Here is a 22,111-nt window from a genome sequence, read left to right as displayed (position 1 = left end):
CGTTCACATGTGAATCTCTTGGACTAACCCAGAAGTGAAGAAAAGTGTGTGCTAAAATGCCAGGCTGTGCACTCAGGCAGAGTGTGCCAGGCTGTGCCAGCTCTAATGGGGCACAGCAATGGTAATTAAGGCCTTACACCACTTTAGACGTTTACTTGGTGAAGGAGATCTGAGCCTTAAGTCATGCTAGAGAAGGTCACTGCACCACATCTGCCTACTGCCAGCAGACACACACTCCTGCAGCTACAGCTGACCTCCAGTGCAGCTACACGATGCTAATGAGAAACCCCAGACCTCTACTTTATTTGGAAGTATTGGAAAACAGTCACAGTTTAGTAGTCCTTCAGCCATTTGGGGAAGGGAGGGATGTATAAAGTTAGGGAAAAAAGCAAGGTTCAGTATACTCTGGCCCAAAGGCTCTTTAAGAATCTGACACAGGATAAGAGGGAAAGTCCTGTCAATTAAAAAAAAAAACAAAGGTTAAAAAAACAGAAAACAGAAGTGAATTTTTCACAGTGATGGAAGTCAGAGGTGGATCCTCACTGACTATGCTGTTATGAGGCACATAGAGATGAGTAAGAAGCAACCATCAAACAATAAACCAAAAGGGGTCTTTGAACTTTTTTAAGACTATAGGCAATGCTCTGTATAATAGTTTTGTTAGCACATAAGGGAAGGCCTAATAAACCTGTAATGAATCCAGTACATTTCAGCATAGAAGATAATATACTTGGTAACTTAAAAGCAAAAAAAAAAAAAAAAAATTACATTACTACTGGTGTTGAAAAAGATAAGGTCAGAAGACAAGTTTAGAATCAAAAATTATCTTGACCAAGTGGAAAAGTGAGGTCAGCAGGACTACAGCTGAAAACCTGCAGTGTGCTGGGGTTTGTTTTGTTTTGGGTTTTTTTGTTTGTTTTTTGTGGGTTTTTGTTTGTTTGTTTGTTTTTGGGTTTTTTGTTGTTGTTGTTGTTTGTTTTGTTTGTTATGTTTTGTTTTGTTTTGGTTTTTTTTCTAGTTTTCTGCTCCAGTGGTGTGCCACCAGCACAGAAGACTAATGTGGCCACACAGTGAAGTGTGTCCCTTCACAGGCCAGAACAGGGGTGTCTGAAAGGTTTGTTTCTTCTCTAGAACTACATCTTTAACTCAAGATCCACAGACCACAACCACACCTTGCTCTTTCCTAGGTTAATACCAGGCATTGCAGTTCAGGCCTGCTGCACAGGCTTTGGCTAAACTCTCCTGGCATTATCATTCTCTTTTCTCCTTCCAGAGGAGATCCTTCTGGGCCCAGCTGGGCTTTTTGTGTGCTTTCTACAACTGGATTCTTGGAGCTGGAGCCCTGAAAAAAAAAAATCAGGTAATGGGATCTCCATGCTGTAAACATGTTCCGTGCTGTAAACAACAAAATCTCATGTTCATCCCTGAGAGATGGGCTTTCCTCATCCCACCTGTGCTCCAGCAAAATCTGGGCACAGCTCCTTCTGTGTGCAGACAAGCACCACTGCATGCTGGATGCCAGGGGACTGGTCCAGCTCAGCTCCAGTCCAGGCTGGCAGATTGAGACAACTCAACAGCAACCAGTCAGGAAGTTTTGTGCTCAAAGCAGCAGGCAAAAGTGCAGTTTAAGACTGTCACAGACTGTATGATTTCAGGTGACATCTCCAGGTCTTCAGCACCTGCAGAATTAGGGCAGGAATTCTTCCTGCTTCCATCTGTGGGATTTCTATATCCCAGGAGTTTCACAGCAGGGCCCATCATCCAACACAGCAAGGACCTTGTTGCAGAGGATAAAAGCACATTAGGCATGTTATATACAGAGCAGTAACTGCTAACTGCCCCTCCAGGGAAAGAGTGATTTTCTCAGAGCAGAGTGGAGCTCAGCCTGCTACCCCTGGCTTGGGCTTCATGCAACAATGTTTTGGATGTTGCAGAAGGCCAGCAGGAAGCCCCTAGCATCCTTCACTGAGAGGAGTCACCTGCTCCCCCCTGGCCAGGGCCAGCAATAGTGCCAGGCAGCTGTGAAGTAGAGTCTCATGCTAGAGTAGCAGATTAACCCTTGACAGATGTGCAGCCAGCACAAAGCAAAAGGAGCAACAGAGGAGAGGAAACAGCAAGAGCTTGGAAGTGTTTATGATTTACACACTAAATTAACAGCAACAAGAAGTTGTGATCCCTGGAAAGCTTTGCAAATCCCCCTGCTGTAATTAGCTGCTGCCTCTGGAGGTGGTTTGCCAAGAGTTTTTTTAGCTGGGATGATGCTGGGGTTTTTTCCCCCTGCTGTGGTGTGCTCGACCATCAGCCAGTACCCAGCTCTGGCCAGGCTGACCATGGAATAAAGCCCAAGGTCAGTGCTGGAGCACAGGAAACGCATTTGCTTCTCAGCACTGACCGTGAGGGTCTTCTTGTAGGAGGCTTCCTTCCCTGTAAGCAGAACTTCACATGTCCCATGGGCTCCAGATAGTCTTTCTTACCCGTGACTTTTGCAGCCAGACAACTTCAAATGCAAATGTTAAGGGAAGGAAGCAAAGCCACCAGGGCCCCAACTGGGGCTGGGAACCCAAGACATACAGCGTTAAACATAGTATCATCCCTCTCAACCAACACAAATAGCAACACATGCTTCAGTCACAATGACATCAGCATGACATATACATATATAAAGTGCTTTATTGCAGCATCAGATTAAAGAATTCTTCTCTGTGAAATTTTGTAGGAATAAAAGACATTTTATATATATTATATATATAAAAAACCAATAAACTTAAGGAGTGAAAGCTTAGAGATTCATTACTTAAATAGCAGTGGGCTGGACAGAATCTTTGACAGGATATAAAAATAAACACTTGCTTAATGTCTGCTTTTCTCATGATGCTCTGCAAAGCCTCGCGGTGCGTAAGGTGCTTGTATGAGGAACAGCAGTGCTTGTTTCTCATGCTCCAGTTTGTGCCTGTATTGTCCAAACCACAGAGGCAGCAAAGCAGAACAGCTACTTGGCTCTCAACTAGCTTTTGTGGGTATGTTGGGGAACGGGGGAGTATCAATGCAAGAAATTTTTTTACTTGCCCTTGGACAGGAACTCCAGTTCTTACAGGAATTATACCTTTTTTTTCCGGGGGTTAGACTGGTTGATATAGCCAGAGTAAAGAGGAGAGTAAAAATCCTGGGTAACACTCTTACTGTAAGAGCACTTCCTTAGAGAGCAGCCAGTCTAACAAATTGGCTGAGCTTTTGCAAGTCTTCTTCAAGAAAGACTCTTTGTAGAAGTCCTGCTTCCATGCATGGGTCCAATACTGAACACTAGGCACGTTCAACAGGAGGTTGTTTTAAAGAAGTCTGCACTGATGATAAATAAACTCCACTGAGAATTTGATCATGTTAATGATGGCATATGGTATGGGAGTAGAAATATGCTCTGCTGAATGACTGCAGTTCACAAGCTTATCCTTCCATGGCTTCAGATGCTCAATTCATTTGCTTCCATGTCTCTTGCTGAAGCTCCCTGGCTCCCAGAACCAAACCACCAAAACCAAATCAGAACCAAATCACTGTCACTCCCTCTTGACCACCTCTATATGACCTACCTCCTTCCAGAAACTAGCGAGTGAATGACCATCTGGGCTAGAGAACATGTAGTGATCATGAAAATGTTCCAAGGTCTAGGTCTCCATCCATGCTTATTTGGTTCTCCTCCTTCTCACCATTTACAGAACGCTGGTCATCTCAGACTGCATGTCTGTTGGGAAATGGATGATGTCTGCCTGTATTCTGATAGAACCCGTATCCACAGTCTAGGGATACAAGGGTGCAATAATAGTTGAGTAAGAATAATTCAGCAATAACTTCATTAATACTTTTGTTTTACCAGCTATGAAGTCTTAGGTATGAATGACCAGGGATGCAATATTCTATGACTAACCAAGGCAAATGGATCCACATACACACAACAGATACAAAGACACCCCCAGAAAGACTCTCCAAAGAGCTTTCAGAATATTCACTGAGGCTGGAAAGCTCCTGTAAAAACAACAGACAGTACAGGATGGTCAGCTAAGAACCACTGCAACCAGTTTTTTGGTTCAACAGTGCCCTGCAGAAGTACATGGAGTAGCTAGCAGCCTTACATGAAACCTCTAGAGTAGAAATGACTCCATTCTTCTTTATGTGTGCTTCACTTTTATTTCCCCTGATGCATAAAATTTCTTAAATAAAAGCTATAAATTTTCTGCCAGTTCAGCAACTGAATGTCCAGGGACAAAGGTGCTCAGCCTAGTTTCTCTGCAGAAAAGCTTCCAAAATATGCTGGGAGACACTGCCTTGGACCTGTGAAAAGCTGAATAAAACCCAGGAAAGCTCAAAGTGCTAACAGAGCGCATCACAATCCCTGATCTGTGGACACCAGGTACTGACATTATTAGCACATGTGTCTTCCTCCTCTGGAGCCACATTTGTGAGCCTGGCCTGGAAGCGAGCCTGAGGGGTCCATGGCTTGGTTTGTCTGGGCTGCCTCCAGGTGGGGACTTGGGCAGACACAGAATGGAGCAGCTGGGCACATGGGCAGACTCAGCATGGAGCAGGGCCTAGCTTGGCTCAGTGCTTTTTGCTCCTCACCAGCAATGGCATGAGCAGTGGCCAAGGTGCACCCTGCCTCTGGCAGGGCTGTGAGTGGGAAACACAGGATTTTTTTTTGGGCTGTGTCACAGGTGCTCCTGAGACCCTCTGGGACTGCCAAAGGGCCAACGTCTGGTAGAGGGCTAGTGCTGTGACTTGTACAGATGCTACCACCCTGTTCCCCCAAACACCAAGGCAGAGGGGTTGAAATGCACACAAGGTGGTGTGTCCCCATACTGACCTCCTCTGAGGTCCACCTATGTGTAGCTTTGGCAGCCAAAACCTTGGTGGCTAGGCAATCTTGCCAAGGAAGCCCAGGCAGCCAGTCTCCTCCTGCCCCACAGCCCACTCCCCCAGACCCACAGACCCATAAGCATTTCCCTGCTCTTGCCCAACTGTGCATGCACAAACCCAAGGATGGGGGGCTGGAACAGCCCTGCACACTCTAGGAAGACCTACCCCCAGTTTCAGACATAAACCAGCGTGTGCCAGGGCAGGGGTACAGACAAGAGCAGGCAACCATGCCTGCGGCAGCTCCTCAATGTGGTGTGAAGCCAGCAGGAGCTGAGCCCACTTCACCCTGTGCTCAGCTTTCAGGCTGCGTTGAAAGGTCATAGAGAATAAAAGCAGACAGGAGCAGCTCCTTGTTCCCTTTATACCTCCCAGCCCCTGCTGCTCTCCACATGCCAGGCCAGGAGTCCTGGACTGCAGGACTGCCCTGGGTGGCACGGCAGGGACTGCACCACAATAACATCCAGCACCCTCAGAAATCGGAGGAGACACTCCTCTGAGGGGATGAGATGGACAGTGCATCCTCCCGTTTTGCCTGGCACCACTGAGGAGCCCATGAGCAGGGTCAGGGCTGGCCAGGCTGAGCAAGGATGCAAGCCAGTGGTGGTCGTGGCACCTTTGAGAGCAGCTGTGGCTAGTACTCCTTGGCCTCCTGCAGCTGGGACAGGTACTCCTCCTCGGTGGGGTTGTCAGCACAGCGTTGCCCATTGTTGGGGGGCCGGACGGCGTGATACCGGCTCCAGTCACCCTTGCAAAGGATCCAGGGCAGCATGTCCACCTTGTAGTGCAGCTCCGGAGAGAACTCGGTGCTGATGAGGTTGGGGACACCAGCCCCCTTGCCGCGGGTGATGAGGCGGGTGTGCTCGTCATAGCAGCAGTGCTGGGCAGCCAGGGTGGTGCTGTCAAGGGACAGCATGGAGCGCAGGCAGAAGCGTGCCGTCGGCTTGTAGATGTCCAGGCGCTCCTTGGGCCCGCTGGCATCCCGCCATCGGAAGCTCTTGCCCTGCTGCTCATCCCGCAGGTTGACGGCACTGTAGACGGCCTCCAGCGGGTAGGAGCAGGGGCAGCTGGGCAGGTCTGTCAGCACCTTGCTCAGGTACTTGGTGAGGAAGTCACTCTTGCAGTTCAGCCACTTCTCACAGCTGTCCACCTCTGGGGGAGGGTACCAAAAGGGTGAGGGCATGCACACTCTGCACCCCACTTTACCCAGTGGCCACTGCCTGAAGCCATGACAACACCACCAGTGGAGCCTGCAACCGCCAGGCAGGAGCAGCTCCACGGGAGCCAGGCTCCACCCCCAAGGCAGCGACAGAGGGAAGGGGTTTTGTGCTGGGGCCGGGCTGGCAACATTCCCTCATGAGAGAGGGCGCGTGGCAGGCTGGCTTCAGCCACTGAACCCTAAAGCAGGGCTGTGTTGTACCAGGGCTGTGGGGGCAACTGGGTTTGGCAGCATGACCACTGCACATGGCTGTGGTTTGGGTGACTTAGGTCTGGACAGCAGACACAGGATCCCTTGGCTGAACCCTGAACCCTCCCCACCAGCCAGCTACGACCCTCCCAAGGTCTGTCACTGAAGCCCCAGTGCAAAGCAGAGGCAGAGGCTGACCTGAGTTGAACAGCTCTGTGGTGTTGTCACTTTTGAAAGGTGTCTCCTCTGTGGGGAAGACCATCTCTCCTTCTGCTCCTTGAGACAGAAAAAAAACCCAAAACAAAGAGCCCAGCTGAACACTGGAGGAAAGGTGTTTTTTTCCCTCTGTATGTGCACCAGAAACCACCTATCTCCCAGCCCTTCTCCTGCCACTTCTTTGGTAACATGCCCTGTGTTTGGAAGGAAGGGCCAGCAGCAAGACTGGCCCAACAGAAGCTGTTAGTTATGTAAATCACAGCATATAGAGCTGGCTCTCAATATGCCTCAGGAGAGGATTTCAAGCTCCCAATGTGAGAGAGGTGCAAGAAGTCACACACCAAACTTAATGCCAGCTCTACCACCCCTGGGCCCCACACAACTGCCTCGGGAGCCATGAAGCCCAATCATAGCTTCTTTGTGGAAACAAAGCCCCATGGCCATTAGCCCTGATCACATTAAACATAAATAAGCATGAGCAATGTCCAGCCTGCAGCAGTGGGGGACGAGCCCACATCAAAGTCAGACAGCACCCCAGGACTGTTCTGGCCAGGGGCTCACCAGGACAGTGTGTCAGATCGCAGGTCCTCGACTCTGTCGCTGTGCATGCATAGCCGCAGGATCGGGTCCTCTTCTGGTTGCCACTGCCACAGGTGATGCTGCAAGGGGACCATGGGCTCCACTCCTCCTCATCTTCATAGTCTGTGCACGGCAGGGAAGAAGCAAAGACTGATGGACCTCAGCAAAGCTTTAGCAGGAGGGGACACAGCAGCCACCTGAGATCTCCCTCAGCTCTGCCTCTGTCCCTGAACAGGGACAGTGCTGCCTGGGGCACAATAGAGGTGCCCAGCCACACAATGCAAAGGACCAACTCCATCTTCACTGCCAACCCCAGGGAAGCAGCCCTGAACAAAGGCTCTCATTCTCACAGCTTTGCTCCAGTCATACCAACCCAAACAGGTATCACTGCCCACCCCCACATGGCCTAGCACGCTGGCCATGATGCTGAACATCATGTATTAGCAAAGGCTGGCTGGTTTTGGGGTCATGGCCAGGAAGCTGCAGGCAGGAGCTGCTGTGGTGCCCTGGCCCATCTGCCACTAGAATCTGTCATCTAGCTCTCTGCAGCTCCTCTCATGGGGGGAACCCAGGCCTGTGGAAAAGGCTTCTGGCACTGATGTCACTACAGGGACCTCAGTCAATGGCAGCAGCACTTGTCATTAAATATTTATACTGTATGTCTCATCTGAGCATGCCTTTGCTAGAGCCCATGCTCCAGTGTGATTACATGCGAGGACAATTCCTGCCGGGACACTGGTATGACTGACTGCTGGCAGCCCCAGCTGTGTGTGCTGGCCTTGCTCCTTGGCATGCCTGCTTATTTTGTATGTAGGAGCTGAGCACTAGTGTGCTGTGATCCCTGGTGGAGGGCTGCAGGCCAGGCAGGACAGGGGAGGACATTGCTGGTCTGCAGGGCAGCTGCACATGCCAAGAGAACTCACCGTAATTATATTTTTCCTTAAAGATCCAGTTTTTCTGCCCAGGCCATCGCTGGTCCCAGTTCCCGCCTACTCCACTAAGCATGGACTCCTCCTCCTCATATTCTGTTGGGTAATCTTCCTCTTCATCATCATCCTCTTCTTCTTCCTCCCTGTCCTCTACATCCAGGTTGTCATCCTCTTCTTCCTCTTCCTCCTCCTCTTCATCTTCCTCCTCCTCCTCCCCCTCAGCAGGGTCACTGTATTCCCAGAAGAGGGGCCAGAATAGGTCCTTGTGAGACAACCACTCAGAGGATGTCAGAGACCAGTCATTGCTTGTCTCCTTCAACAAGTCCATCTCCATCTCAGCCTGAGGATCATCCACCACTTCAATGGTCACCTGGTGGGCAGATATGAGGCGAGGCAAGGCAGTGAGCTGGGGCACAGCCCTTGGACAGACCATGCACTGGCACCCAGCCCAAGAGGCCACAGACCGTATGAGGAGTGCAAATGGTATCTCCTCATCCAGAGGGACTGAGCAGGGACAGAGTGGGAAGCACAGGGTGGCTGTGTTGGTCACCCACAGGGGCCAACACCACTCTCAGAAATCGAGAGGTCCCCCATGTAAGGATGGTTTACTCCTGCTCTGTGAAGGGGAGGGGGGTGGGGGGCAGGGGAAAGACTGTGAGCAAATTCCTCAGTCGGGGAGCTTCTCCGTGCCAGCTATCTGCAGCTGGCAGTCACCAAGAAAACAGATGACAGCAGTCACACAGACCCTGCTCATAAGATCTTTTCTCTTAAGGAACCAAATGAGGCTGGAGAGCACCACTTATCCCACAGCATTCACGCACCTCCCCCCTTGGCCCTCCCAGACCCACACCCCACCTGGATGTTGGGGTTCTGGGCACTCAGGTCCACATTGGCCAGTCCTGGCAAGTTCTGCAGGTCCAGCATGAAGGGCAGGCTCTCCTCCTGGCCAGCACCACTGGGCTGGGGCAGTGCTGGGCTCCTGGCAGCCTGCTGAGCCACCCCTCTGCGCCTGTGCCGCCGCGGGCCAGCCTGCCCACTCCGCCTCAGCCCCCGTGCCTTGCCCGATGGCGGCAGCTCCTCGTCCCCTGCTGAACGCGGGTTGGATGACGCTGATACCTGGCGAGGGAAGAGTCAGAGAGAACATCTCCTGATGGTGGTGGTGCAGGGGCAGGGAGCAAACCACTACCCAGCAAAGACAGGTCTGGTCTCCTGCCCCAAGCAGTTCCTCCACCCCAACTTATTGCAGCATCAGGATAGCAATTAACATGTTAATCAATCAAGTTAATACCAAGAGCCCTGTGCCGTGCCAGTGCTCCGTTCTGCTGCACCTGAACCTACAGGTCTATTCAGACTGGTACTTCCCAACCCCATGATCACCCTCTGCTGTGCTACTGCCCATCTCATCTGGCTTTCCACTGCTCACTCTCCCTTTTTAGCTATTTCTCAGTCCCTGGAAATGGGTTAACAGCAAGGGTTGCTTCAGGTCACAGAGTTACCACAAGTCATGTTTAATACTTTCATATATTTATATAAAAAGCTTACAACCAGGGCTTTATGACAAAGGGGAAATACATTGTTCTGTGGTATTGGTATTAGGGCAGATGACTTCAAACTGTACAGGTTTAATTGAAATTTCTGATGGTGCCCAAAGGCCACCACAAAGACGCAAAGAAACTGCTGGCAGATATAACCCAGCTACCTTTAGCTCTTTGGGAAAGGGAAGATACACAGCCAAACAAGTCAGCAAAACTCACTTGCGAGTGCTGCCACTGGCTCTAAGCTGCTGCCACTCCAGGGGCACATGGCTAGCCCTCCAGTCCCAGGAGGAGCAGGGGTAGCAGACAGGGAGCCTTGCCCGAGAGGCAGCACCAGCCATCCGGGGAGGCGGCCGGCAAATGCTGCCAAATGACTGCGCTTGCCCCGAGTTCCCACGTTCCTCGTCCCGCACCCGGTGCGCACTGGCACGAAAGAGCGTGACTGCAGGGGCCAGCAGGCTCCAGTGTGCCCAAGAAACCCGAGATGGGAACAACTGGCAAAGCCCCCCCGAGGCACGGGCGTCCTTGGGAAGGTCTGCAGGGCCCCGCAGCTCAAGGCTGAGAGCAGAGGTGCCCGAACTCCCAGCATCTCCGCCAGTGTCTGCCTTTTTCTGGCTGCCCAGCTGAAACCCCCTTTTGTTCCCAAGCTCTCACCCTTCGGTCAGCCCAGTCGAGAGCCGTGGGATTAACGAAGAGCATGGAGTGCCCCCTCCCCACAGCGCCGGGCGGGGGGGGATGCAGAGAGGCATTTCTACCTGCAATTAGAGCCAGATGGTTTGGGGAAGGACTCCCCTCCCTTTCATCCTGATCACTGGAGCACTTCAAAGGCAGCTGGAGCCCAGCCAGACTCTCATGAGCGCACACAGCCTGTCCCCAGCCCTGTCCCTGTACATCAAAGCCCGCGATCCCTCCATCCCCGGGGGAGGGAAAAGAGCAGCAGGGACGCTGCTGGTCCCTTGGCTGCTGCCCAGGGCAGGCTGAACGCAGGGAAGGGCCAGTGACAGACTTCACCAGATGGGCCCGGAGGAGAGAGGGCTGCAGAGAGGACAGAACCTGTGCTGCCCAGAGAGAGCATTTGGGGCTTGTCCCTCTCCCTGGCCTGGAGGACTCCTGGGGCACTGCTGGTAGGAAACCTGAGCAGAAAGACACCCCTGCATACACCTTCCCATCTCAGTTCCCTCTGTCCCCATCCAAACCATAATGGTTTTGGGAAGAATGCATGGGAATGATGCCTGGCTCTGCCTCAGCCTATTTCCCAGTGCCTTGATAGGTCTCCTGTCATGTCCCAGGAGTCCTTGACAAGAAGTAAGGAGCCCAGGTGGAACAAGAACAGCAAAGGGGGCTGAGCAGGCAAACATAGCCATGTCCCAGTACTGGCTGCACAACACTGCCTGCTGGTGCTGGGTTTGCCAGCTGCACATGCCCAACACAACCCCTGCACAAGAGAATGACAACAGCCCTGAAAGGCTGGCGTTCCTGCCTAATTTGCAAAGAGCTTACTGGGCTGGGTAAGCTCATGTCAAACACAACCCAAATTTAATACACATGGAAAGTGAGGTCTCCTCTAGCAACAAGATCTGAGCTTGTGGGACATCTGAGCTTCCAAGGACACCAGAGGAAGCAAGCCAGGAACAGACTCAAAGTCTCCAAATTTACACTCAGTGCCTAATTCAGATTTTACGCCCAAACAAGCTCAAGAAATTCAGAGTACTGTTCCCACAGGGAAAATGTAAAACTGCTCCAGGGGAACTGGCTGCAAAAGTGTTGCAGAACAAACAGAACTCCCTCAGCTCCCAGATACTCTGGAGGCATAAGCATGACAGGGGTGGCCACCCTGGATGGCCAAGAGCCCTTCAGCAATGGTCACTACAATGTACCACCCAACACTTCCCTCCTGTTGGCATCTGCATCACTCTGAAGCTTTGCTGGGTTAAAATCTGTGCCTGCATCAGATGTCCCTCCCATCTAAGGCTCAGTGCCCTGCCCCAGACAATCAATCAATGGATTTAACAAGCTCTTAGAAGGACCAGTGCTCCCTCCAGGTCAGAGCATCCATGGCATCAGATGTGTCTTCTCCGAGTCATCAAGCCACACAAGCAGCTGCCCTTGAGGTTTGCACTCCTGCTGCATGACACCCATCCTCTCCTCTGCACTGTCCAAGGAGCAGCTGGATAAAGCCATCAAGGGTGGAGGTCAGCCACTGCAGTGGGCTAAGGCAAGAGAAGACTTTGCTTATCCAGAGGGAACACTCTATTCCTCTGCTCTCTATGGAGCACAGGAGAAAGCCTGAAAACCATTGGAGAGCTGGTCATCAGCAGCTCTCTTCTGCTTCCACCACCATGGAAGCAGAGTGCAGTGCTGGGAAGCCATCAGTGTCTTCCAGCTGAGTTCCAACCTTCTCCTGCAACCAGCCAGCACCAAGCAAAGGAAAAAGCTGAACAAGGAATTGCCACAGCTATTCCTGTTTACACTTGGTATATCCTACCTGGCTGGGAATAAGGGTTCCCAGGGCAGGAACCTGAGAGAAACTCTGGGGCAGCACTCAGGAAAGAGCATGGACTTTCCATTTGTGAAGATCATGTGTTGACTGAAGGCTGTAAGCAGGATCATACCTGCCTAGATACAAGCCCAGGAGCTCATCCCACATAGTCCAGGCTGTCCCATGTGAAACATCTTGAGGCACAAGCTTAGAAGAGATGTTTGGAAGGGGAAATAACTCATTAACAATTCACTCCAGTGTCACGCCTACTTTGTACATAACATGGGCAACAAGGCGTGTGGAAAAGGCCACACATCATTGCTCTAGAGACCAAAAGCTGACATTTTTCCATTTCTAGTCCATACACCTTTGTAAGAATTGCTCAAAAATCTGGAGATGATGAAGAGAGCAGCCACAAAAACATTTCAAGGGATGGAAAGACTTTTCCAGTGAAAGACTTGTACAATTCAATTTGTTTCTCATACTGAAAAAAGAAAGCAATTACTCACTTTTCCAGTTCTTTAAGGCAGTAATCCATCAGGCACCAGAGACTATAATCCAGAACAGAAACACATAATAGGAAGCAATGTGCCCAAGTCAAAGCCAAATAAATTCAACTGAGGAATAAGGATCATGCTTTTAATGCCATAGGTAATTAACCACAGGAACAATTAAAAAGAAAAGTGACAATTTTTCTTGTGGAGACTGCCAAACCCACATCACTGGGCTCAACACATGAGTACTGCAACTGCACTAGGGAAGAAATTCAAGGCTCTAGCAATTTCTTCTGCTCGTAAAATTTCTGATTTTGCTAGAAATGTCTGTAAGGCTTTGAACTAAATCTGGGTTAAGGAAGCAAATGACCGGTGCTCATGTGCTGCAGCTTTTACCATTAGAGACACGACATTTCAAATCCTACAGCAGTTTAAAACCTGAAAACATTATCAGACTAGTTCCTGTACTGTGCTGCACTTTGGCAACCAGGGACACCACCATACTACCACTTACACAACCACAGGTACTTGTCCCTCCAGCACATTCCTCAGCATCTCTGCAGGAGTTGTAAGCTGCCAGAGCACCCAGCAGCAGTGCTCTTTGTAACTACATAGACTGCTGAGCAGAGCTGCCCCTCATGGGGTTAAACCAATCCAAGCACATTTGAGAGAACTCTCCTGGCAGTGAAGCACTGCTAGAGCTTGTGCATCAGCAGCCAGTGCAGCAAGCAAGTCACCAGCACAGAGGATGCAGCTTCTACCCACACCTATCCCAGGCCAATTATCGAGCACATAAACTCATTCAACTTGAACCAAAGAAACCTGTGCACACGGCAGTCAGATCAGAGGCAACATTCAGGCTGTGCTTTGGGCTTGTTAACACTGCAGTGAAGAAAATGACGTATTTGCTAAAGGCCGGTATCACACTGAGCTATAATTATAAGGAATGGGGGCTTTTGTTGCTTAATCATTACTGCTTGTGTTAGGTTTCCTTTGAACAGTTTTACCACGCTGTATTGAAACAAGAAACCACCAGAAGAACTATTGATCTTTTCCTGAATAGACCTTCCTTCTCTCTCCCCCAAGCTTTCCAACATTATTTTAAAATCTGTCTGTTGCAAACTTGCCCACTTATGAATTAGTCAAGTACTTTTTTTTTTTTTTTTAACCATAAAACTTTTCTTTTTATATTTACCTAAATGAGCTGCAAGGATCTGGAGAAAGTATTAAAAAAAAATTATCTTTGGACTGAAACTGGGTAAGAACAACTCCAGAGTAGGGTTTTACTATAAAGCCATACTATAAAGCTGTGGAGGTAGAGAAGGCTGGTTGGTTGCATTAGAAGGAAGTCCAGCATGTCTGGGGTTAGCTCTGGGGCTGCAGTTTGCAGAGAGGCTCATGACAATTTTTGCTGGTGGGATGGGGAGAAAGGGAGGTTTTTCTAGTGCTAACAGGTAACACTGCTGTCTCTTTAAAATGAAGTAAGGTTGAACAGCAGGGTGATCACCAGGAACAAATGCAGTGTGCCATGATGCCTCCCTCCATAGAACATGCTTTCTCTTCTATGAGGCACTGCCCAAATAAAGGGCTTTTTTAGCCCAGACAGCTGAAACCACCATGGCCTCCTGAGGGCTGTAGTTTGATCCTTCTGGCTCATAACCTGTCCACCAGCACATAACCTGTCTACTGGCAGGCTTTCAGCCAGATGGAAAATCCATGGGACACACATTAGGCAAGTGACCTCTGCCACCCATCAGCTCATCACCCACTTAAGGGATTTCCCAGAGCCAGTGACAGAGCACAGCATCTTCAGATGTGTCAAGAGCTGGGTGGGTACCTACCAGATAACAGGGAAGGCAAACATGCTGCTCAGTTCCTGTTAGACCTTCTGAGCCACAACCCAGCCATCACATCCAACACATTTAGACTTACAGGCAGGTGGCTTAGCAGGAGCTGTCACTCAGGATTTTGACATGTGAGCTCTGGAAAATCTGCCAGAGGTAATTTCAAGAAGTTAACACCTCTAGTTGCCTCCTTCTTCTTGTGCTCTGGGTGACACTCCTGCCCGCAAAGGGGCTGTGGCACAGGTGAAGAGCAGAAATGAGACTGCCCAAATGCTGTACTATCCCATCCACCTCAGGATCAACTCACATGGGTGCTGTGAGGGGGGGGATTGGTTTGTTTGGTTGGTTTTGTTGGTTTGTTCTTTTCTTTTAATAAAGACCCCCTTTAGGTTTTAGTAGAGTTCTACAAATGCTCATGGAACAGACAAAGCACTTATCATGCTTACGTGGGCAGATCCTGTTTATGACAGACCAGCAGGAGCCAGCAGCAAACTGTGGGTTGTGCAGATAATTATTACGCCCTCATGATTATAATTTTCATTCAGTTATCAAAATACTTCAGATCATATGGTATCACTTTCTTTTCTAACTAGCTTCATTCCAACTGTCTTGGGTAGGGAGCTGCAGGAGGCAGCATCAAAGGCTTCCTCATGTTTCACATTTATTTTCATGTCTCACAGTTGCAACAACTGTAATCTCAGAACTCTTTCCAAGGTCGGTGACTCAGTTGCCCCTGAGGCAGAGCCAGCCCTGGAGCAGAAGACACCACAGCACGGAGAAGCAGCAGCACGCAGCACCATGAGGAGCAAGGACACAGCATAGCTGACTTTGTGCAAGACCAAAAATGAGGAGGTTGTCCAGGCTACTGAGAATGCTTCTCACCATGCGTGCCACTGGCACGACCCAGCTCCTCTCACCAGTCGGATCTCCTGTGGGTGCGCTCATGAGTGACCGGCCCATGGCATCCTCACTCCCCTCATCACTTGTGACACAAGGAGGAAAAGCAGCAGCCTTGTGGCCTTTCACCTCACCATGCCAAGCTGCTGACCTCCTCAGGCAGATCATGGTTGTTTCACTGGCAGATGTTTCTCTACCATAAATGTCTTCTACCTGTTCTTTTGAGACAAATTTCTTTGTCTGCAAGGCTCCCATTTTGCAAAGAAAATGACGTGCTCCTCGGGTAGCCTGCGGCCATACGTGTGGGTCTCCCATGTCATTCCTGGAGAAGGGTCTTGAGAAGGTTCACCACAGCTCAGTTCCTTCTCCCCACCTGCCCCAAGAGGGAACTGGTCTGCTTTCTACACAGATGAATCACACAGGCCTTGACGTGGAGAAGCTGGAGCGTATCCTTGGCACCGCTCATAGGTCCCAGCACAGCAGAGGGGGCTGTCCTCGCACCAGAGACTCTGCCCAAGCACACAGGTCCCAGGGGCCAATTCTTGACAGGTGGTGCCTGCTGCAAGGACACCAGCTGGTGGCAAGGCACCCATTACCTGAAGATCCTGAGACTTCGGCTCAGTCATGGGTATGGGAGCAAGGCCCCCACAGAGACTGCACGGAAAGGTCCCCCAGAGAGATGAACAGACACACATCCACACCCTCTGGTGCTCTCTGGCAAATGCTCCTGCTAGGGCACATGGTTTCTGCTAACATAGTTGAGCAGTAATACAAATAAGCTCCCAATGCATCAGAGGGAGTAGCTGCTAACTTGTTCCCGTTCTAAACCCCATGTGCTTCAGTAACCATTAACTTGTTCCAGCTAATGAGCTGCATTTGCTAGTCTGTACAGCGTAACTCTCCCACTGCCCCAGCTGCTGCTTCCTTGCTTCCTTGCCTGCCACAGCCCAGGCAGAACTGCAAAAGGAAGAAAACCCCAAATATCGCAAAGCAGGTGTAGAAACTGACAGGACCCGATCAACACCAGCCTCCCCCTGCCGGCTAGAAGAGGTGGGGAGGGGATCACAGGCAGGAGGGAGAGCATTTTGTTCCCTTTGAAGTTGTATCCTTGCCCTAGAGACTAAACCAACCTGAACCCCAACAGGCATTGGTGCCCTTCATGCCAAGGGCCACCTAGGACTCAGAGGCAGGCAGGTCACTGTATTTTTGGTGTCTTCATCTCATAAGTACTGAGATGAAAGTACAGCTCAAACAGCTTCTCAGACAAGCCCCCAGAGTCCCTACACAGAATGAACATGGAGAAACTGAATTGCTTGGAAGCAACACCATGCAGGCTGACTTTTATAGCTGGCCACATAAAAGCATCAGGCTGCCCAATGAAGGTTCCTTGAAAAAACATTCTACCAAAACAAACAAACAAACAAAAAATAGTCCTTACACTGCATTTTTGCAAGCTTCTTTCTGAAACAAACCCGATCTAACACTGAAATATGCTGCAGTCTCTTCCTTGCTCCAGTATATTATACAAAACCTGAGCCTCTGGCTGATAACATTTGCTTTGAAGGAGCTGGACAGCACAGGTACACCTTGCTGGCCTGTCTGCAGCTCAGACTGTCCTCAGGCTTCCCTAAGGGAAGTATCAGGCTTCTTGTTTTGAGGATTATTCTGCGAGTACTTGCTGCTATTGTGGACCAGTTTTCACTCCCTACCCCTAAAACACTGACAAGATGAAAGCAGAAATTACTCTCCAGCACACTCCCTCTATCACCCCAATGGGACGGATCATGGCTGGAGGCAGGATGAGTCCCCCAGTTTGACTGTCTTTGAGGAAAGAGTCTGCACGAGTTGGACAATTTTGGGAACCTAGAGAGTGCAGGGCAATACCCCGTGGGGCGATTTATGCCTAATCTCTTCCCCTTACATGTGTCTTTTACAGGAACCCCTTTGATTGTAACAATGGGAACGCAGCAGACCTATTTATGTAGTGAAAATGGAAGAAGCCCCCTTGTTGGGCAGCTTCCCTACACCCGGCTCTCCTTTGTTTCTGCTGCTGTCTCAGCCCCAGGGCGGGAGGGTTTTCAACTGTGTTGACTAAGATAATTTGGCACTTCTCAAAAGGGAATTTGCTACAAAGGGCGAAGTACCTCCCTGCGCACAAAGAGCCCCTTTCAGAGCGGAAGGATGCTTCAGTGAACGTTTTGTACCCACAAATCCGACCTCCGCCAAGGACAAAGCCAGGGACAAGAACGCTTAATTGCTGAAGAAATGAAAAGGTAAAAAGCACATCCTCAGGCAAAATGACTCTGCTACTGACACAGCCCGCAGTGGCGGCGGGGATCTGGCTGTGCAGGCAGCCAGCACCGAGCCAGCTGCCCGCTCGTACCGCACCGCAGCTGGGCTCTCCCGAGGGGGCGGCAGCCCGGCAGGGAGCTCCCGCAGGGCACACACGGGTGACACAAGCTGGACATCCCCAGCAGGGCGAGACGCTCTGGGGAAACGGAGATGCTCTTCTTGGCCAGAGCCCTAGAGGAGTCAAGACGGAGCAGGAGCTGGGCGGGAGGCACAGGGCAGGCCCCCGCAGACCTCTGTGCCTGTGCAGCCCGTCACCCCAATGGTCTCCCCAAACCAATGTGTCTAGGCTACATTAGGGCTCCCAAATGACAGGGCTATCCCGACTTACAGCCTCCTGACAAACTCCACTCAAGCCCAGTTGAGATTTCTTTCCCTTTAACATTTTTAAAATCTAGAGCAGCCACACCACATCACCTTGGAGCTCCTTCACCTTCTGCTGTATCTCTGGCCAGGCATCACATCTCTGCTATACATTTAATTCTTAAATGATTTTTAATCAGGTGTAGACCTTCAGTTTTACAAGTAGCTTCCCATCGCTTTTCTCACTGCCTGGTTTAACCAGTAAATAATGTGTAGTGTTGTTACTTGTTTCCTTATTTCTCAGGGGCCAGGAGCCAGTCATATCAGGTGCTGCACAAACTCACTGATTTGCAGCCAACTCAGCCTTTATGCTATGCTTGATATTGCTTTTGTTGCCTTTCATTATCTCTTATCGCAGATGCCAGATTTGCTTTGCTCACAGCCTCAGATCAGGGGAAATCCAACATCAAGCAGCCCTGTAGTAACATTTGGGGAGTTTGCTGATGTTGCTCTTGGGCTCTTCTCTCAAGAGTGGTTTCCTCCTGCAAAAGAGCACTCACCAAGCCCGCCAGAGCTGCACTGGGTGGCCTGGACCCTCCACAAAACACTATTGGCTTGCTCTGCCTCACCCCAGCAGTGCCAGGATGCTCCAACACGCCCATCACCATTCCCGGTTATTCCTATGCGCAACGACTGAAACTCTTGTGTCAGTTCACACAGATTTAATCACTCTGAACGTTTACATTTGTAGCATGTTAGTACTGTGGCTGTTTTCTGTTTACTAGAAGAGCACTGTAACTGATTGGTATCAGCTGGAAAGAATCCAAACATCTATTAACAATGTTCAGGGCCAATATTTTGAAATCCAATGAGTTTATCAAAACATATTTTTCGTTTATACCTCTTCACTTCATAAATAAATAAACCATTAAGTGATGTGATGGGCTGTACCTTGTCTCCACAAGGACACAAGCTTTTCCAAATATTAAGTTACTCAAATCTGAAGAGCCACTTAACGGTTGGTGCTCCATCCTGCCACATTTCTGCCCACATCAAAGTAGGACACATCCAACCTGCAAAAGTGCTTCTTAAACCCCTGCTGTACACCTGTCTGCTGTTTCTGAACCCACCTGCCCTCCCAAATATCACCAACAAACGTCCAAAAGAGCAGGTATCTTCTCTTGTTAGAGTCAAGCCACAGTTTGGAAAGAAAACTGCCTTTCAACTTTTCCATCCTGCCTTTTCAACTTCTAGTCAAATGCTGAAGAAATAACAAAATATTCTCACTACATCTGTTGTTTATGCTGAGCACAGTATAATTCGGGCAAAGCTTTGCTGACCTGTGTCATTGCTAAGATCATGTAAACACAAGTACTTGCTCCTTTGGTAATGGCTAGAAATACTGGATCCTGACTGAAGTACAGGACTTTGGACATACTCATAAAACTAAGACCCAAAAATAAAGCATGTGTTCCCTACATCCTTCCTACAACAATAAGAACACTTTCTATCTCAAAAAAAAATTACTGAAAAAGTTATTTGTTTCATTTTTCTACACTATTTTAGTATAGAAGTGCAACTCTAAGGCTCAGCACAGATTACAAAAAATCCCATTCAATTCTAAACCAAGGAAAAATGTTTGCTTTAAACAAAGTTATTAAATTTTAAAAAGTCCAAGTTATGTAATTGTTTAATGGTTTTGATTGTCTATCTGCTCTGCTGTGTCATTTCTATTTTTCTCCTCACAGCCCCCTTCATTCTACCCACATCTGTAGGGCATTACCCATAGTGTAACCAATACTCCAGCTGTGGCTGCCCTGCTGCCATAGAGACAGGACGTATCAGTGCTGCAACAGGAACCATCTGTATGTGTGACCCAGAATCACTCTGGATTCTTTTTAACCACCATGCTGCTGTGCTTGTGCTCTCTGCTTTAGTTCAAACAGCTGGGCATGAATACTTTGTCCCCTGCATGCACCAGAAGCAGAGGATTTCATCGCAAAACACAGCCAGGAGACACATGCCAATACTTACTGCTTCCTCCCTGCCATGAGAACTGTGCCCCAGTACTCTGAGGGATGCAGGGTGCACCAACAGACTGCCAGAGGAATCCATTCTTCAACTTCCTCCTTGCTCCTAACCTCCACCCTCAAACCTTTGCCTATACCCTTCTTGCATGTTTGTATTTCTGCAAGAAGCAAAGGTCCCGGGGACAGAGGCCGCGCTGTGTAAGTGCCGTGTGTGATCTTTGGCTGGCCGCACAACGCTCCCCATTCACAGCCATTCACAAACCACGACTCACAGCAGCTCATAGCTCTCCCATGTATTTTAAATGTCAGATAAAAAGGAGCCTGAGACTTCACTGCACGGTTTTGTAGCGAAAGCATGCACAACTTCCTAACAGACATCTTGTCCCTATCCTTGGTCGCTGCCACAGAGCTGCAATACTTTCCTGGATTTCAAGTGTGAATCCCTGCTCCTTCTGCAGCTGGAGTCTGAGGTCACTCTGCCTGACATTTGTCTGGCAATTGAAGCAGCATCTACATCTATAGTTGAAGTTTCAGTAGCAAAGTGCAGCACTAACATGATATTACCAGCAGTACAGCACCTCATCCCCAGCAGTTCTCTTTGCATCTGCTCAGTCCACACTCCACTCAAAACCATCACCAGGCTTGACTAGTGGTTCTTGGCTGGATGCAGCCTGTGCCCTCTCTTGCCCCTTGGACAAGCATTCATGTGGCACATGACACTTGTGCCCTGGATTTCATGCTGGAAGGGAGTTTAGTGCACCCAACAGGAGCTGCCAGCATGACTCCTCCACAGATCAGACCCCGTTTTGGCATTAACTTGCAATACGGTATATTCCCACCACTTTGCACCTCCTCTCCCAGTCTGACTGACACTGGAGATCAAATCTGCTTTCCATACTGCTGTGTGTCGCCAGCGAGGACTGAGCTACTCTTACCGTCCTGCTCAAAATCCTCCTATCATCACTTTTCTCAATCGTTCCTTTCACCTACTTTTAGCAGCAGCATTCTTTCAAAGAGTACTTTTAAAGCACAGCTCTGCTGCCTGAATGACTTTTCCTCCAGGAAACAATTTCAAGATGGAAAACAGTTTCTTTTAACCATCCAATAGTCTTCCTTACTACCCGCTCTCCCGGTGGTTTCCTTCCCATTCCATTCCTGTCATCCTCATCAGGTCCCACCAGCTGGTTCCCAGTCTGACCAGTCTCTCATTGCCTGCTGGAGCTTCCCCTTCCACAATCCGCGCTCGGCACTCAGCGGTGCCAGGATCCGGCACTCAGAGGAGCGAGAGGCGCAGTCCCGGGACATCCCCTCCTCCCGGCCGAGGGGCTCCCAAGGCCGCCCGTCCCGGGGGACACTGCGAGGGCGCAGGTTGCCGGGATGGGAAGGGAGCATGGCCGCTCCGAACATGCCCCAGGAGCGTTTCGGCGGGGAGGGGAGGAGAGATGGTGGCTGAAATCTGTAGAGTCTTAGGTTTCTGGTGGAGGAGATTTGGCATTCCTGGCAGGGCACCAGTTGCTAATTTGACTGCAGCCGGACCCCTCTCCCCCACCCGGGATGCTCGCCGCCGGAGGCAACGAATCTTCCCGGGCACTGGGTCACGGCACTCGGCCCCGAACTCAGGAAGCCTAAAGCATCCCCTTTCCTTCAGCCTCTGTGCAGTGCGAAGACCTGAGGCTTCCCGAGAATCCCGCAGGATAGGCTCTGCCCCTCAGCGAGTGAGGAAATAGCCGATAAGAGCGGGGGGGGGGCTGCTTCTCTCCGCTGCTGCTTCTCGCCCCGGAGCTCTGGGCGGCCGAGCCGCGGGGCACGTGTCGGATGCTGCTCCCGTCCGAGATGCACAACTGCCTCCAAAGGAGGGAGCCCCGGTGACCGCCCAGGTGCCAGGCTGCCCCCTTCAGCTTTCCCAGGCACGGGAGTGGGTGCAGAGGCTGAGGAAGAGCTCGCCCTAGCACCCTCCCGGCTCTCCGTATTTCCCCAAAGATCGCCCTACCTCCGCCAGCTTGGAGCTCCTCTCCTTCGGGGTATTGCTGCGCTGTTTCCCCCTCACGGGTAGCCCTCTCACCGCAGCCAAGAAAGTTGTCAGGAAGACGAATCCGAGGATGAGCACGACTTTCCCTCTAATCAGAGGCATCTCTCCCTTCCTCTC

General features: G+C 50.2%; 1 protein-coding gene across 1 annotated transcript; it reads right to left on the bottom strand.

The window, feature by feature from the left end:
* Positions 1-1,279: 1,279 nt before the first annotated feature.
* Positions 1,280-22,111, bottom strand: ISM2 (isthmin 2). The gene is made up of 6 exons (XM_053944466.1): positions 21,956-22,111; positions 8,890-9,150; positions 8,029-8,404; positions 7,088-7,228; positions 6,509-6,586; positions 1,280-6,054 (listed from the first exon to the last, which is right to left on the bottom strand). The coding sequence occupies exons 1-6, from the start codon at positions 22,094-22,096 to the stop codon at positions 5,537-5,539; spliced, it is 1,515 nt and encodes a 504-aa protein (XP_053800441.1). The 5' UTR covers positions 22,097-22,111; the 3' UTR covers positions 1,280-5,536.

The sequence above is a fragment of the Vidua chalybeata genome, chromosome 6 (assembly GCF_026979565.1).
Source record: "Vidua chalybeata isolate OUT-0048 chromosome 6, bVidCha1 merged haplotype, whole genome shotgun sequence".
NCBI classification, from domain to species: Eukaryota; Metazoa; Chordata; class Aves; order Passeriformes; family Viduidae; genus Vidua; species Vidua chalybeata.
This window is presented reverse-complemented; position numbering and strand designations above follow the sequence as displayed.